The sequence below is a fragment of the Lithobates pipiens genome, unplaced genomic scaffold (genome assembly GCF_037356315.1).
Source record: "Lithobates pipiens isolate NorthernLeopardFrog02 unplaced genomic scaffold, aLitPip1_a1.2 Scaffold_13, whole genome shotgun sequence".
Lineage (NCBI taxonomy): Eukaryota > Metazoa > Chordata > Amphibia > Anura > Ranidae > Lithobates > Lithobates pipiens.
In genome coordinates, this window is record NW_027507718.1 from 181,947,790 (window position 1) to 181,966,278 (window position 18,489).

General features: G+C 41.4%; 1 protein-coding gene across 1 annotated transcript in view; it reads left to right on the top strand.

The window, feature by feature from the left end:
* Positions 1 to 733: 733 nt before the first annotated feature.
* HSH2D (hematopoietic SH2 domain containing) overlaps positions 734 to 18,489 on the top strand; it is a 54,114-nt gene continuing 36,358 nt past the window's right edge. The window contains exons 1-2 of the mRNA XM_077475955.1: positions 734 to 890; positions 18,256 to 18,392. Of these exons, the coding sequence (XP_077332081.1) occupies positions 18,289 to 18,392 (104 nt within the window). The 5' untranslated portion in view covers positions 734 to 890; positions 18,256 to 18,288. The remainder of the gene's footprint in view (positions 891 to 18,255; positions 18,393 to 18,489) is intronic.

Genomic DNA, 18,489 nt, shown 5'->3' on the forward strand with positions numbered 1-18,489 from the left:
GGTACATAATTGGCCTACACCTATAGCAAGGGCATTATTCAACTTTGCTCAAAGCCGCACATTCTGTTTTTATCTACAGATGTCCCTTATCTGCACAGGTGTTTTTTTTGGTAAGGAAAACTAACCCTTTAAGGAGAAATCTCTAAGACAATGCCATTATTTTTCAATGGCACCTTAAACGTGGTGCGGTTTTGCCGCGATTGTTGCATACAAAACACGAGTCACCCAAAAGACGTCCGGAACTTTGCATGATTTTGTTTGCGCGATTCAGCTAAGATTTGTCATGTGACAATCGCTGAAAAATCACACCGCGTTTAGGGTACCATTGACAAATGAGGACATTGCAAACCTGTCCCACATTGTCGCGGTGATTCCAACCATGATTCATATCACCTATGTGTGAATGGAGCCTATTATTTCACTTATTTTCCTAAATGAACCTTATTTATAAATGATAAGTCATACACTCATTGCTATGTCCTGGCAACTGCCATGTTTAAAGAATGCTCAGAGTGTCTTGTACTATGCCACATATCATCAGCCGTCTCTAAATTTAATTATATAATAAATCAGGATCACTGAGTACCTTTTACATACAGATTGAGGAATCTGTACACTTTACGCAACACAAAACCTGACATCATTGGCACGTTGAAACATGCTAGCTTAGCACTCTGTTTTTAATTCCAATTCCTTATCTCTTCCTTATGATGCACAGTCAGTACTCTGCGGCAGCTCTCACCTTTCTACCAGCTCCACCTGTTTGTCCAGTATATAATCATTGGCAATGGAAAGGGGTGTGCACTGCTTTTCTAGCAAGGACGGGAATAGAAACCAGCTCATTCACCCGAGAAACACCTGCCAGGATCTAGCCGCACACTTCTTGCAAGGTAAATTCAGTCTATTTTTTTATTTTTTTCAAGATGTCTGTCAATATAAACTAATATTAATGCATTCATCTAGCAGCTAACAAATATTCTGTTAATTGTCTTTTTGTTGTACTTAAGATAACTTTATGGAATTATGGTATATGAGCACAATGGGTTAATATGTATTTTTTTAGTTTCTATGTAAGAGGATCTGAAAAGATATACACAATAATTGTGTTACCAAACCTAAAATCTGAATATAGAGTACAATTTCAGGATTAGAAAAAATACACTGTAGTCTACAATGGTCAGTAGAATCCCTTTGAGTACCCATTTATTTAATTGTATGGTATTTGTCTGTTTTACAAGGTTTAGACAATAGTTTGCTAGGAGGTACTGAATATCATAATAATTAACCTTCAGCTTTGTTCATTAACTGTACTGATTTGTAAATGCAACCTGTCACAATTTCCCCCTGCTGTAGTCAGACCAGTATAAGATGGATACCAACTGGTTACTGAGGGGTTCTGATTTGAGAATTAGAACTAATAAATGAGGTTACTTGGAAATATTCAATATGATGAACTTAGTCATCTCCTTTTGTTCTCCATTCATTGAGGATAGATAAACGTGGCAACATGGGTCATGACATTAGTTATGCTTAAAGTTTATCTATACCCAAAACTTTTTTAGTATTTGATAGATTGTGGAGAGGTTAGAACTCCTGTCATGTTTTACTGCTACCTGGGACACCATTATAGAGATTTTTCCCAAATTTCCATTTGTTGGACAACCTTTTACTAGAAAGGAAGTGAGGGAAACTGTGCAGCAAGGAAGCAGCCAACATTAAAAAGTTGACAGATTCTAGTATTCCTTAACCACTTCAATACCAGGCACTTAAACACCTTCCTGCCCAGACCAATTTTGAGCTTTCAGCGCTGTCGCATTTTGAATGACAATTGCGCGGTCATGCTACACTGTACCCAAATGAAATTTTTATCATTTTTTTCCCACAAATAGAGCTTTCTTTTGGTGGTATTTGATCACCTCTACGGTTTTTATTTTTTGCGCTACAAATAAAAAAATACAGAAAATTTTGAAAAAAATAATGTTTTTTTTGTTTCAGTTTCAAAACTTTGTAAATAAGTATGTTTTCTCCTTCACTGATGGGCACTGATGGGGCTACACTGATGGGCACTGATAAGGCGGCACTGATGGGCACCAATGATGTGGCACCATTGAAGTGGCACTGATGAGGTGGCATTGATGGACACTGACAGGCGGCACTGACAGGCGGCACTGATGGGCGACACGGATGGGCACTGATAGGTGGCACGGATTGTCATGGATGGGCGGCACAGATGGGCATGGATAGGCGGCATGGGTGGGCACTGATAGGCGGCACAGGTGGGCACTGATAGGCGGCACAGGTGGGCACTCATAGGCAGCATTGGTGTTATACTGTACTAATGGATGTCAATCAGTGCCAAACAATAATGCATGCCAATCAGTGATGCCCATTGTGGGCACTGATTGGCATCCATTATGGGCACTGATTGGCATCCATTGTGCTGACTGGCATCCCTGGTGGTCTAGGGAGGATTACCTTTTGCTTAGCATCCCTGGTGGTCTGGTGGCGTCCCTGGTGGTCCAGTGTGGGCATCCTCGGGGGGGCTGTGCTGATAATCGATCAGCACAGACCCCCCCCTGTCAGAGGAGCAGCCGATCGGCTCTCCTCTACTCGCGTCTGACAGACGAGAGTGAGGAAAGGCCGATCACCGGCTCTTCCTATTTACACTGTGATCAGCCGTGATTGGACGTGGCTGATCACGTGGTAAAGAGTCTCCGTCGGAGACTCTTTACCGAGATCGTAGTTGCCGGGTGTCAGACTGACACCCCGCAACAACGATCGCCGCGATGCGCGCCCCCGGGGGCGCGTAGCGGCTCATAATCCTGATCACATCATATGACGTCCGATCAGGATTATGAAACCACTTTGCCACCGTCAATTTGTAATAGGGCGGGCGGCAAGTGGTTAACTAAAGTAAAGCATTGCTATCTCTGTATGTCAGTAAAACCTGACAGGCTTTCTAATCCTTCCCAACTTTATCCAAAAACTAAAAAAAATGTTTTGGGTATGCAGTATCACAAAAGTGAGTACACCCCTCACATTTTAGTAAATATTTTATTCTATCTTTTCATGTGACAGCACTGAAGAAATGACACTTTGCTATAATGTAAAGTAGTGAATGTACAGCTTGTATAATTGTGCAAATTTGCTGTCCCCTCAAAATAACTCAACACACAGCCATTAATGCCTAAATCGCTGGCAACAAAAGTGAGTACGCCCTGAAGTAAAAATGTCCAAACTGGGCCCAATTAGCCATTTTCCCTCCTCGGTGTCATGTGAGTTAGTATAACAAGGTCTCAGGTGTGATTGGGGAGCAGGTGTGTTAAATTTGGTGTTATCGCTCTAACTCTCTCATACTGGTCACTGTAAGTTCAACATGGCACCTCGCGGCAAAGAACGCTGAGGATCTGAAAAAAAGAATTGTTGCTCTACATAAAGATGGCCTATGCTATAAGTAGATTGCCAAGACCCTGAAACTGAGCTGCAGCATGGTGGCCAAGACCATACAGCTGTTTAACAGGACAGGTTCTACTCACGACAGGGCTCACCATGGTCGACCAAAAAAGTTGACTGCACGTGCTCAGCGTCATATCCAGAGGTTTTCTTTGGTAAATACACATATGAGTGCTGCCAGCATTGCTGCAGAGGTGGAAAGGGTGGGGTGGTCAGCCTGTCAGTGCTCAGACCATACGCTGCACACTGCATCGCATTGGTCGGCATGGCTGTCATCCCATAAGGAAGCTTCTAAAGAGGATGCACAAGAAAGCCCGCAAACAGTTTGCTGAAGACAAGCAGACTAAGGACATGGATTACCGGAACCATGTCCTGTAGTCTAATGAGTCCAACATAAACTTATTTGGTTTAGATGGTGTCAAGCAGGGGAGGAGTACAAAGATAAGTGTCTCTTGCCTACAGTCAAGCATGATGGTGGGAGTGTCATCGTCTTGGGCAACATGAGTGCTGCTGGCACTGGGGAGCTACAGTTCATTGAGGGAACCATGAATGCCAACATGTACCGTGACATACTGAAGCAGAGCATGATCCCCTCCCTTCGGAGACTGGGATGCAGGGCAGTATTCCAACATGATAACAACCCCAAACACACCTCCAAGCCTCCAAGATGACCACTGCCTTGCTAAAGAAGCTGAGGATAAAGGCGATGGACTGGCCAAGCATGTCTCCAGACCTAAACCCTATTGAGCATCTGTGGGGCATCCTCAAATGGAAGGTGGAGGGGAGCAAGGTGTCTAACATCCACCAGCTCTGTGATGTCATCATGGAGGAGTGGAAGAGGACCCCAGTGGCAACCTGTGAAGCTTAACCCTATCAGCCCCAGAAGGATTTACCCCCTTCCTGACCAGAGGGTTTTTTGCGATTCGGCACTGCGTCGCTTTTCCTGACAATTGCGCAGTCGTGCAACATGGCTCCCAAACAAAATTGGCGTCCTTTTTTTCCCACAAATAGAGCTTTCTTTTGGTGGTATTTGATCACCCCTGCGGTTTTTATTTTTTGCGCTATAAACAAAAATAGAGCAACAATTTTGAAAAAAAACGCATTATTTTTTACATTTTGTTATAATAAATATCCCCCAAAAATATAAAAAAAAACATTTTTTTCCCTCAGTTTATGCCGATACATATTCTTCTACTATTATTATACTATTCTACTATTACTATTCTACTATATTTTTGGTAAAAAAAAAACGCAATAAGCGATTATTGATTGGTTTGCGCAAAAGTTATACCTTTACAAAATAGGGGATAGTTTTATGGCATTTTTATTAATAATTTTTTTTTACTAGTAATGGCGGCGATCAGCATTTCTTATTGTGACTGCGACATTATGGACATTTTTGACACATTTTTGGGACCATTGTCATTTATACAGCAATCACTGCTATATAAATGCAGTGATTCCTGTGTAAATGACACTGGCAGTGAAGGGGTTAACAAGTGGGTGGCAGTGTAGGGGTTAAGTGTTCCTAGGGGTGTGTTACTAACTGTTGGGGGCTGGGCTTTCATTTAGTGAACACTGATCTCTGCTCCAATCTCATGGAGCAGAGATCAGCATCACTAGTTGCTAGGCAGAACGGGGAGATGCTGTTTACAAAGGCATCTCTCCGTTCAGCCGGCCTATGAGAAGATCGTGGGTATGCCCGCAGCGATCGAGTCCGCGGGACCCGCGACCGGACTCACGGAGGTCCCGACCAGCACGCAAGCTTTCCGCCGGCGGCACGCTTGTGATGGCAGGGCGGCATTAAAGATTGGACGTACCTGTACGCCAATATGCCTGCCTGTGCCATTCTGCCGATGTACATCGGCGTGCGCTGGTCGGGAACTGGTTAATCAGAGGCTGATTAAGAAATTAAAACTTTTTTTTTAAATGCTAAACTTTAATTTGCTTTCAATTTTAATTTGCTTTTGCTTTTTTACTACAGCAATAAATATGTACATTGTAATAAGCTGTTCCTGACAGTTGCAGTTAATAATGGATGGTGTAGCACTACTAGAAACAATAACAGAGTCAACCATGAACTTTCAGTACAATAAGTGGCTTATGAACCAACTCCATTAAAAGTCCATATTGACAACAGGAATAAATCTTGAAAAATCCACTTGCAAGGACACCACCACCATCACCCACACACACTGCCTCTTACCCTCAGGTAGATTAAAAGACACCTCATAGTGCAGACATCCAAGTCATCTTTTATTGATTTTTTATTTTTATTTTTATATTATTTATTTTCATTATATTATATGAATTACACAGAAATACAATAATATCCATCAAACCACTCACGTTCCTTATTTAAATCATATATTAGACCCCCCCCCTCCCCCAGAAAAAAAAGGGAAAAACAATTTTCCCCACCCCCTCACCTCTCTCTCTCCTCTATTCCTCCATTAATACCCTGTACTTTTCCGTATTCCTAAATTTAAACCAGTTTTGCCATATCTTTTGATATGTCTCCCATGTATCTTCTGTTAGATGTATTGATTCTTCGCTAGTTCTTCGCTAGATCTCACCCATTCCACCCTTAATACCAGGGGTGGACTGACAACTCATGGGGCCCCCTGGGCAATAGGAGATTATGGGGCCCCCAGGCAATCCCAGATTATGGGACCACATAATATACACACACACAGTATACAATCACACAGTATACACATAAATGTACACACAGTATACACAAACATGTTTCTATTGGCTGAGAAGGTACTGGAGAAGTGGGAGAGCTATAATCTTGGAATTTTTAGACCAAACGGATGTCGGAAAGGGACATTTCAGAGACAGATGTAAAAAAAAAACACAGATTTTTACATATTGTGCCTGGTTTTACTAAGGCTGGCAACCCTGATGGGGCCCCCTAGTGGCTCGGGACCTCAAGCAGTGTCAGAGTGGCCCAATGGTCAGTCTGCCCCTGGTATTCGTGTTCTGCTTCCCTGATCAATATTTTATATATTTTAGATATGCTTCTAGTTAAGCTTAAGGGGGAACTCAGCAGTTTCTCTATTGATCTCAATTGTCCCCTACCCCCGCAGTGGTTGTGGTAATGATTGTGTAAAGTGCTGTAAATGTGTATACCTCCATTTATCTAATGGTTTATTTCCCCATTCCTGTGTAATTTCTATGTAGGTGTATATTCTATTCCCCTTCACCACATCCCTCAATAATATTATCTCCATTTTTGCTAATAAAATATATGTGCTCCTCCTTCCCTGGGTTAAAGTAATTTGTGTCTATTAGTGACGTTAGTGTTGAGTTATAATCCCAATGGTGCCTCCTACCTAGACCATCCCATATATTTAATGTGTTCCTCGTCAAGAAATTTGTGCTAGGGCCTAAATCACGAAATTGTGGTGGTATTCATATCATTTTCCCTATGTCTGTTCTACTTTGTGAAATTTCTAAATTTACCCAACTTTTCTCCTTTTTTTTATATATCCAATCTGCAATTCTAGAAATAGAGATTGCGTTGCTCGTCCCGCGGCTCTTTTCCTTTGGCAAGTGCATCATACGCAATCTGGGGGCATTTACGTGCCCAAATATATTTTAATACCATTGATTTAAATTGTCTAAAATAATCTTGGGGGAGTGCTATTGGGACCATTTGAAAGATATATATTAACATCGGGAGTTTACACATTTTTACTGCATTTATCCTGCCAATCCATGAGAGAGTTTTATACCTCATCATATTCAATTGGTCCTTAATCTTATTGAGCAAGGGGATGCAATTGGCTTTAAACATATCGCCCAAAGCTGGTGTCATTATTATGCCCAAATACCCCAACTCCTCATCCATCTCATAATCCTCTCCCCCAATCCTAGATGTTTCAATGTTTCAAACATGAACCCCCATTCTACTCTGTTAAAAGCCTTTTCGGCATCGATTGACATTAGAACTGCCAGGGTGCCCCTCCTAGTTACTTCCTACATCAGAAAGATAGATTTCAGAGAATTATCTCTCCCCTCCCTCCCTGGCACAAACCCCACCTGATCGTTATGTATCCACCTTGATATCCATGGTTTTAATCTTTCTGCTATTATTTTGGCAAAGATCTTTAAATAACAATATTGGCCTATAACTATCTGGGGATACTGGGTCCTTCCCTTCTTTCAAAATAAGAGTGATATGTGCCAACATTGACTCCTCGTGGAGCATCTCTCCTTCTCCCAGTGCATTTTAAATAATCACAAAATTTAGGAATCAAAAGCTTGGAAAACCTTTTATAATATAAATTGGAGTATCCATCAGGGCCCGGGTTCTTTCCCAGGGCCGTATTCTTTATTGCTCTATCCTCCTCCTTCGCTTCGATAGGGGCTTCTAGATGTTCCATCTCCTCCTTCGCTGCCCTGGATAGGTCAAGGTCCTGCAGATACTCCCTCGCTACTTTCCTCCACTTCTCCCTATTGTCCCCTCTCTGATTCACAGTATATAAAGCACTGAAATAGGAATGAAATATTTTTGCGATATTAGGGAAAGAAATTTTATCCCTCCCTTATGATCTCTAATTTATGGATATAAAAGCCCTAATCTTTTTTTCTTTTACCCTTCTTACCATTCATTTTCCTGATTTGTTACCCCACTGCTATCTTTCCTTATTTATTGAGTGAAAGACACATTTCCTCTCCTATTCTAACAGCACTTCTATCTCTCTTCTTTTTACTGTTAATTCTTGCCTTTCTAGGATCCCTTTAGGTCCCGTTCTATGTTCTAGTTCCTGAATCTTTCTATATAGAAGGACCATCTTTTTCCTATTTCTTTATATTTTTACGCTCCCATCCCAATCAAGATCCCCCTTATGAAGGCTTTATGTGTTTTCCAGAGAGTTGCCTTAGGTATTTCTGCCCTGTCATTAATCTCAAAAAAAGATCTCCAGTTCCTTCATTCAGTTTCCAATTTTTCCTCGTCAAAGCATCCCCCAGTATTTCCAGTTGGATTTTCAGTGGTGCATGATCGGATAAGGTAATTGCTTTAATTTCTGCTCCCTTGAGGGATAGTACTAATTGGTGTTCTGTTAAAATATATTCAATCCTTGAGAAAGTCCGGTGGACGGGAGAGTAAAAGGTATAGTCTCGTTTCCTTGGGTGGCAAATCCTCCATACATCCAACAACTGAAAATCCAACAATACTTGGATACTTTTTATTGCCCTCTGCCTTTGAACTGTGGTTCTGAGAACACCACCTGAGAACACCACCAGTGTCTACTCTTGGGTCAATACTCCAGTTTAAGTCACCTGCTATGATTAATTTACCTTCCTTAAAAATTTCAATTTTTTTTTCAGTATTCTCTTTAAAAATATATCAGGATCCTTATTCGGAGAATAGATGTTCGCTATTGTACACATCATATTGAACAGTTTCCCTTTTTAAAAAAAAGTACCTTCCCTCCGGATCAGCCAGACACCCCTCGTCCACAAACATCATCGTCCTATCAAATCCAATGGCAACACCCCTTGAGCGAGGTGATGTTGTGTCTCCATAGAACCACTTGGGGAATTGGTATGATGACACTCCACACCCCGAAGTATTTAGTCCCCTTACATTATACGTAATCAAATTTACCAACACCATAGTTCACCACTTAAGGTGCGTCTGCTCGTCCGGAGACACCCAGAAACCCTTCCTAGGACTTGCCCGATATCTGCCCTTACTGTGGCGATGTCCACCTTCAGTGACACTTCCATTTTTTCTCTTTAATTTGCGGGACTTCCTCTTGAACTGGTGTTTGCATGCATCCTTCCCTCATGGTTCATCCCCCTCTTCCTCTGTGCCCCATCTTGGGCCTTAGAGCTTCCCTGGGAGTTGTTCTGTGAATTGAGGAATGAACAGACAGAAGGTGGCGGGAGAGGAGAATAAAGCAGGGAAAGTAAATGATGCAAAGACTACACGGCCAAGAAGCGATGGGCTTCTTGGCCGTGTAGTCTTTGCATCATTTACTTTCCCTGCTTTATTCTCCTCCCCTGCCACCTTCTGTCTGTTCATTCCTCAACGCATTGGGACCCCCAACCTGGGACTACAATGCCCTTCTTCTACTATGCTGGTGTCCGCAGACATATAGCGCTGGATACCTCCAGGGCTTGGAGCAGGTGGGGCACTTTTACTTGTTTTATTTGTTTTCCCCCTCATCTTAGTTAATGAATTCGCTTGCTGAAGATATTTCTTCTATTCAGGCCTAAATTAACATCCTGGAATACTCAGAAATACTCAGGTACTGGGGGTAAGGACCTTCATAGAAAGTTCACAGTTCATATAATATATTGTAAAACTCCCTCTGAGTCCTTTTGTTTTACCACAGAGATGGAGAAAAAAATAAGGCTAGGCATATTATGATGGGGTATTAAGTAAGTAAAACAGTCTCAGATTATACTTCCAATCTCCTGCTATTTCATTACTTCGCCCAAAGAGAGGGCATAGGCTCCATAACAATCTTTACCAGCAATGAACGAATGCTACTGATTATTTACAAGCAAGCACATTTCTCTGTCGCATTCCTGATGGTCCCCAGCCCCTTCTTCTCAGAGATCTAAGGCAGTTTCCTCTCCCATACAATCAGTTATTCTCACTTCCTCAATGGTTAGCAGCGAGAGCCTGCAGCCGGCTCCCCCTTCCAGCCACACCTCAATCTAGCCAGGTAAGGGAGCTCCTGTAACAGTCAATATATAGTCTATATGCCCCCATACATTTGTTTGATTTCCCAGCAGTAACCACGGCACTCGCCCTCTTACTGCCTCCATCTCTGCTTCACATTTACAAATTACTTACCAGTCTTGAAGTGCAGGGGGTCGGTGTATGCTGCAATTCTGTTCCAGTCACGGAAATTACAGCTTTTACTTTTCAGCCGTTACCGTTATCTTGGCTCTGTCAGTGCTCCGCTCTGTCCACTCTGCTTCTGATGTCACTGTGAATGTGCAGGCTCCTGGCCCCGTATTCCGTGCCCCGGGAATCAGTGCTACTGCAGCAGCTGCAACAGTCCTCAGCGGGGCATAGCACAAAAACAGGAGGTTTGTGGGAGGTCGGGAGGTGGCCATGTGGCCTCTCCTTAGGCCTGCATCATGCTAGGGGGAACTTCACAGGCTCAGCATCGACTCTAGCACAACGCCCACATCCAGCCCCTCCCTCCTCTAGCCATCTTTTATTGATATATGTTACAAAAAAATGGTTGCATTTACATTTCATCATCAATGACGTCATCAGGGGCACCCCTTATGAAGTCATTGATGACGAAATGTGTAGGGAAGAGCTGCTAACGTGTGATGCGACTCGTGTGCTGGGGCGCAGCGGCCATTTTGTTGGTTGGAGACGGTGGACGTTTCTTCCAGTGCCTCTTTTACACTACTGAAATGTGAGTGCAACCTTTTTTTTTTTAACATATATCAATAAAAGGTGTCTTGTATGTCTGTCTTTTCTCTCTACTGGGTACTGAATGTTGTGGTGGAGCTACAATATATATCCCCATATTGCTGAGGATCTGATATAGAGAGACTTGCTTTTATCCACCTGAGGGAGCTGCAGTTTATATCCCCATGCCGCTGAGGAGCTGATATTTAGAGATATCTAGGCTTGTTTTAATCCACCTGAGGTAAGAGACTGGGCGATGGTGGTGGTGTCCTTGCAAGTGGATTTTTCAAGATTTATTTCTGTTGTCAATATGGACTTTTAATGCAATGCATTGTTAGTGCTTTTTGCATTTTGCAGATTTGCTCTACAGAACGTGTTCCATAGGAAACCATGTTACATGGACTGTAGTGCAAATCTTCAAAATGCAAAAAGCACTAAAACTGCATAAGTGTGAATCCAGCCTTATTATATTGAAAAATCATGTTTGACTCTGTTATTGTTTCTAGTAGTCCTACACCATCCACTACATATTTTATTGTGTTATCTTTACATATTGTGTCAGCTGCTTTTATGCAGATTTTGCAGATTTGCACTACAAAACGTGTTCCATAGGAAAACATTATAAATGGACTGTAGTACAAAAGTACAAAATGCAAAAAGCACAAAAAATGCATAGATGTGAATCCAGCCTCAATACTGAATTTACTTGTATACGATCCCAGAGCAACAAATTTGTGTTTTTTAAGTTGCAGTTAATACAACTTATGAAAGTTTGTTTACATTATAACAGGCACTGATGCTGAAAAAACATATTTTTTCAATTAATACTGAAAGAGGCACTAATAGCAGCTCTCCTATAACAAATGGGACCTTGCTGCCAAACAGACAGAAGGTCCTAACAGGTCCTCATCACCTGTCAAATGCCTCCTGCAAAGCAATTCAATACTGATCGCTTTTCAGAGGGCAAAGCTAGTCTGAAGGTCAGTATCATTCAACCCCAGGTTGTCCAGGACCCACCCCAGCCTGTGACTGGATAGCAAAAGAAGAAGAAGCCTAGCAATGAGCTCATCTCTCTGTCACTCTTCTTTCTGATCCATTTATCACTCGTCTTGTCAGCACATGAACTGATTGGCTTCTTGTGTTGCTTCTTCCTTTCACACTCCAGCCCTGCAGTGCTGCAACATCTCATGCCAAAGTTAAATTCCACTATTTACACTGCTTGTACACTGTATTTCATTTATTGATGTATTAAATCAGTAGTAAACTCAAAACCAAATATGTAAATTATTGTAGCTTCCTAATCATTAGATGTGGTGGCTGCTTTATTATTATAATTTTTTCCCTCTGTTTTCACCTGGTGATCTGGCTAGTAACACACCTCCTGTATTAGAGTATCCCCACTCTGGATGAATGAGCACAAGGGGTACGGGACAGCAGCATTGTCAGTCTGGGGGGGGGGGATTACACATTATTAGAACAACTTAGAGTATGTGTCAGGTATACATTTTTGAAAGTATTGCACAGCTCTGGGAAATTCAAGAAGTGGAATTTCTAACCAGGAAGGAGAAAATAATTTTTTGTCATTGATTTAACACTCAAGTTGTAAGGCAACATATTTTCCTTTTTTTTATGGTATTTTTTCTCATCATACCGAGCTAACAATGTCTGCTATGAGTTTACTCTGGATACTAAGATAACCCAGTAGGTTAAAGAGCACCTGTAGTGTTGGAGAAAATGATATACTGCAATTACAGAGGTTATCACTGACTTTTACTTTTCTCAGTTATAAAGATTTTAGGGTATTTTGCCAGTAATGACTGTCAGTGACTTCTCATCAGTGCCACCCATCAGTGTCGCCTATCAGTGCCCCCTTTGAGTGCCCATCAGTGCTGCATATCAGTGCCCATCAGTGCTGCATATTAGTGCCTCATCATCAGTGCCCCCTCATCAGTACCCGTCAGTGCCGCCTCATCAGTGCTCGTCAGTGCAGGAGAAAACCTACTTATTTACAAAATTTTATAACAGAAATAAAGAAAAACAATATGCAAAGTGGTTGGAGGGAAGCTTCAGAATGTCAAATATGTTTTTATTACAAATTATGTGAGCAGACTGCAGTTCCTCTTTAAACCATTTCCCGCCCAGGCCAATTTTCAGCTTTCAGCGCTGTCGCATTTTATGACAATTGCGCGGACATACAACACTGTACCCAAACAAAATTTTTAGCATTTTTCCCCCATTTTCACTTTAATTAACATGACTGCTTGGACAGAGTATACAGCTTCTAGAAAACTGACAATGTATTCTTAAATACAGCTATTTCACCTAAAAAAATGAATCGAACTGCTGCATCATGTTTGACTGTAATATATAGGAAAAATAGGGTCTGGGGCGCTACCTCCTGCTATATAAGATATATTAGAATGAAGAGGGGAGGGGGGAGGAGAAGTACTCTCCAGGGCTGATTATTCCCCAAATAAATATATATGTGTATAAGCCTATAAAAAGCACCCACTAGTTGAAAAAAAAGGGGGGGACATAGTGCTGGATATTATAATTTAATATACTTAAATCTGGGAGAGGGGATATTCTGGTGTATGTTTCTAGCTGTGTGGTTTTAAACAATAGAGGAGACAGAGCGTGACTCTGTCCCCCCCTTTTTTCACCTAGTGGGTGCTTTTTATAGGCTTATACACATAAGATACATATACATAAATACATACATACATACATACATATATATTTATTTGGGGAATAATCGGCCCTGGAGAGTACTTCTCCTCCCCCCTCCCCTCTTCATTCTAATATATCTTATATAGCAGGAGGTAGCGCCCAGGCCCTATTTTTCCTATATATTATATTTTCATATCAACAGCAGTACTGAGGAGGCTGTCAATATATTTAGGGCGGCAGCAACCACTTGTAGACCTAAGCGCGGCCATCTATAGTAAAAAATCTTGTTTGACTGGCTTAGGTAAGTTACATATAAATAAAAAAAAACTTCATGCAGAGATGTTTTTATGAATTGTGGTGTGAAAAAAGAGTTACCTCTAATGCTATGTATCCCAATTCCTAATCACTGCTGTTACTTTTATGTGCCAGAAAATACAGCCAGCTCTGGTCTACACTATGGTGAACACAAAAGAGGAAAAAATACTGTTGTTTGTCTACCCCTCCTATCCCCTTGTCTATTCACAGAACATCTTGTATTCTGTGATTTGGTCAAGGAACTCTCTAAAGAAAGGGCCAGGGTTCTTTTTTTCTCTTCCTTTTGAAGTCCCCAATTTGGTCAGTAAGTATAGGTGTGACTCCAATAAATGTGCTTCTTGCATTTCACACATATTGTGCTGGTCTTGTGGTTGCAGGGTGTCCGTATGAGTTGTGAAAACGGTCCCAGGTGCATCAGCCTGAACTCTCTTTATAATTGTTGCAGCAGCAGGTGATTTTGTTAGCTTGGCCTATCTGTCGTCAATCATGGCTTGACAAGTGCCATCTTGAGTACCTCCATGCATGCCCCAAATTTATGTACCTACAGTGGGTATAGAAAACAATTACCCCCCCACCCCATTTTATTGCTTTGCAGCCTGAAATGAAGACAGACACAGGTTTTGCTTTATCCAGCTGTATTTACACACTTATGACATTCAAGTGAAAGATATAACACCAACAAATAAAAAGAATTCAAAAACAGAATTACTAAGTTGGAAAAAGGATCATCCCCTTAATAATTATTTTGTAAACTCAATCAGATATAGCTAATCACCTTCTCAATGGCACACAAAGCCATTTGACTTTCAACTGTGATCAGCTGTTATTTTTCGATTAGTTCAGCATGAAAAGAGCTTTCCTGGAGTGTTTCAGTCCCTGGTAGAGCAACTGAAGCAAACAATCAATTATGGGTGGCAAAGCACTGTCCCCTGGATCTCCGAGACAAATGTCAGAAGATGGATACAAAAAAATTTCACAGGCTTTGTTAATGCCTAGAAGCATAGTGAATTGGAAGGTATTTGGTATACCACAGACCCTCCCTGGACCAGGACACCTCTCCCAACTCGATGAAAGAGCCAGGAGTAAACTGGTCAGAGAGGCTATTAAGAGGTTGCAAGAAAAAAGCCACTCCTTAAGAAAGGCCACATGCAGTTACCAGTGCGCTTTGCCAAAACACACATTGATAAAGATTCTGAGGCCACATAGAAAAAGGGGTTATGGTCACTAAAATTGAATTATCTGGCCTTAACACCAAATGACATGTCTGGCGGAAATCCAATACAGCTCACCATCCAAATAACACCATTCCTACAGTAAAGCATGAAGGTGGTAATATCCTGTTATGTTGGGGTTTCTCTACAGCAGAGACTGAAGCACTTGTCAGCATAGAATAAAAAATGTATAGAGCAAAACACAAAATCTTGAGGAAAATCTGCTTCCCTCTGCCAGAAAGTTGTCAATGGGAAGAAGTTTTACCATCCAACATGACAATGACCCAAAACACACAACAAAAAATGTCCACACAGTGGTTGAAGAGAAGAGTGTGAATTTCCTTGCATGGCCTAGTCATAGCCCGGAATTAAATCCCATTAAAAATCTGTGGAATAACCTGAAGACTGCAGTTCACAAACGGTCACGATCAAATTTAACTGAACTTGAGCAGTTCTGCAAAAAACAGTGGGCAAATATTGCAAAGTCTAGATGTGCAAAGTTAGTGGAAACATACCCCAACAGACTGAAGGCTGTAATTAAAGCAAAAGGTGGTTCAACAGGATACTGGCACAAGGGGGTGAACCTTTTTTCAACCCACTGATTCTGTTTTTTAATTCTATTTTACTTTTTTCTGGCATGTTGGTGTTATATTTTTAACTCAGATGTAATAAGTTGCACTGAGTAAATACAGCTGGATAAAACAAAAACTGTTTCTGTCTTCATTCCAAGCTGCAAAGCAACAAAATATGATTAAGTTAAGGGGGGGGGGGATTATTTTCTATACCCACTGTATTTACAAAAGGTACATTAATCTGTCTTCTGCACCAACTTTTGTCCTGCAAAGACATGTCAGATTTCTTTTGAGTGTCATAGACACTCTTAATAAATTTCCCTGACTGTTTTTGTTTTCTGTTTGCCGCCCCTAATGGGAGTGCCTCGCTTCCAATGTCTCTTGTTTGATAATAGATTGCTTATACATCCCACAAATGGTCAAAACTGAATAAGATTCACCCCCATAGACTTCAACAGGGTTTGCTGCATTCACAAACTTTGAACTATGAGTAAGATTGACAAAACGGTTAAGGGACTGAACCTAGGAAGAGTTACTCATCCCTGTGTATGATAAGTCTACATCTTTATGGTCATTAGCTGTAATGACAATCAACAGGCTTTCCTTCCCTTAAACTTAGAACCATGTTAACATTATTTAGACCAGACTTCAGAAAAACCTCAAACATGTAAGAACTAATGACTGCTATGGGCTTTCTCATGAGTTAAAGCGGGAGTCCGCCGGGAGTCCGCTTTTTTTTTTTTAAAAGCCAGCAGCTACAAATACTGCAGCTGCTGACTTTTAAAATAGTGACACTTACCTGTTCAGCGCGCCCGCGATGTCGGGCACCCGAAGCCGATCTCTCGATCGTCTCTCGGGTGCTGCCGCCGCTATCTTAGGTATGGGAATCAGGAAGTGGAGCCTTTCGGCTTCATTTCCCGGTTCCCTACTGCGCATGCGCGAGTCGCGCTGCGAAATAAGGATGGACCCGCTGCCTCTGGGATCTGTGTGTTTCCCAGCAGGCAGCCTGGGACTTTCGGAAAGGGGCGTAATCTACGCCCCTTTCCGCAGAGAGCTATCCCGGAAGTGGGTGCAGAGACCTGTACTGTACAGGTACCTGCACCCCCCTCCCCCCTGAAAGGTGCCAATTGTGGCGCCGGAGGGGGGGAGGATTCCAATGAGCGGAAGGTCCACTTTAGGGTGGACCTCCGCTTTAACAAAAGTCATATATTACTCTCACCCCCCCTACATTACAAAGGCGCTCATTGTTTTCATGCTACAGCCCCAAAACCTATTCAGCCTAGTCTGGAACCCTAAAAATGTGGTTCCTATAAGAAAAACAACAAATATTGCTTCTGAAAATATATAAGGCCTCTAAGCATTCCATATTAGACTACTGAGACTCAGGCTGGCAACTTTTCCTTTATCTGTAGAGTCATTGATAAATAATGACCTAATGCTGGTCATATACAAAGGTGTGAAGGCCTTACATACAAGTGTTGTTTACTTTACTTGTGAACATGCATGAAGGACAAAAATAATAGCTAAAGAGTAAGTGGCAAAAATAAAGAAATGTGAGGTAGGCTGCATTATAACCAGTTCAGTTAACTATAATATTGAATTCCTGTTTAATATCTATCAATAATATTATTTTCTAATGCTTATTTCATAAGAGTAATGTTTGATAGAAGTACAGAGGGCAAATGTACTATACTTTTTATTATGTAAATGACTAAAAGAAGACAATTTTAGAGCTAATTTGAGATCTGTTCAGAATGGGTAAATTAACCACTTCATCCCTGAAAGGATTTGCCCCCTTCCAGACCACTTTTTGCAATTCGGAACTACGCCGCTTTAACTGACAATTGCGTCGTGTACCCAAACAAAATTGATGTCCTTTTTTTCCCACTAATAGAGCTTTCTTTTGGAGGTATTTGATTGCCGGTTTTTATTGCTTGCTCTATAAACAAAAAAATATCGACGATTTTGAAAAAGTTTTCCTCAGTTTAGGCTGATATGTATTGTTATACATATTTGTGGTTAGAAAAAAAATCGCAATAAGCGTATATTGATTGGTTTGTGCAAAATTTATAGTGTCTACAATTTTTTTATTATTAATTATTTTTTTATTATTAATTGCAGCTATCTGCAATTAATATCGGGACTGTGACATTATGGTGGACAGATCGAACACGTTTGACATTGATTACTGTGTAAATCATACTGGTAGTGAAGGAGATAACCACTAGGGGGCGATGAAGGGGTTAGGTGTGTTCTAGGGAGTGATTCTAACTGTGGGGGGGTGGGCTTCAACACACATGACAGCGATCACTGCTCTCAATGACAGAGAGCAGTGATCTCTGTCATGACACAAGGCAGAACGAGGAAATGCTTTGTTTACAAAAGCATCTCCCCATTTTACCTCTCTGTGACACACTCGCAGGCATCCGCAGGTCCCGCAGTGCCGCTTCTTAAAGGGGACGTACCTGTACGCCTTTTTGCCCACCGTGCCATTCTGCCGACGTATATGGGCGTGCGCTGGTCGGGAAGTGGTTAAGAATGGTCAGCCCATGTATCGCCAATATTACTATTTGGGTTTGAGAGAATTTCTGGACAGCCAATCCTGTTTTACAGTCAAAAATATGTTTTGTATTTCTAGTTGCTGAAGCATCCCTAGGATCCCCGGCAGAATATGGAAGAAAGTAAACCATCTGTAAAATGGTTCATTGAAACACAGTCATATTGGTTCATACAACATGGAATCCCTGAATGGTTTCATGGCGTGATCACAAGGAAGTAAGAATTACATTTTTTTATCATTCACTGGTCATAAGGCATGTTTAATTCTTTTTTTTTTATCAAAAAGGGATAGTAAATATACAGTAAATGTTTA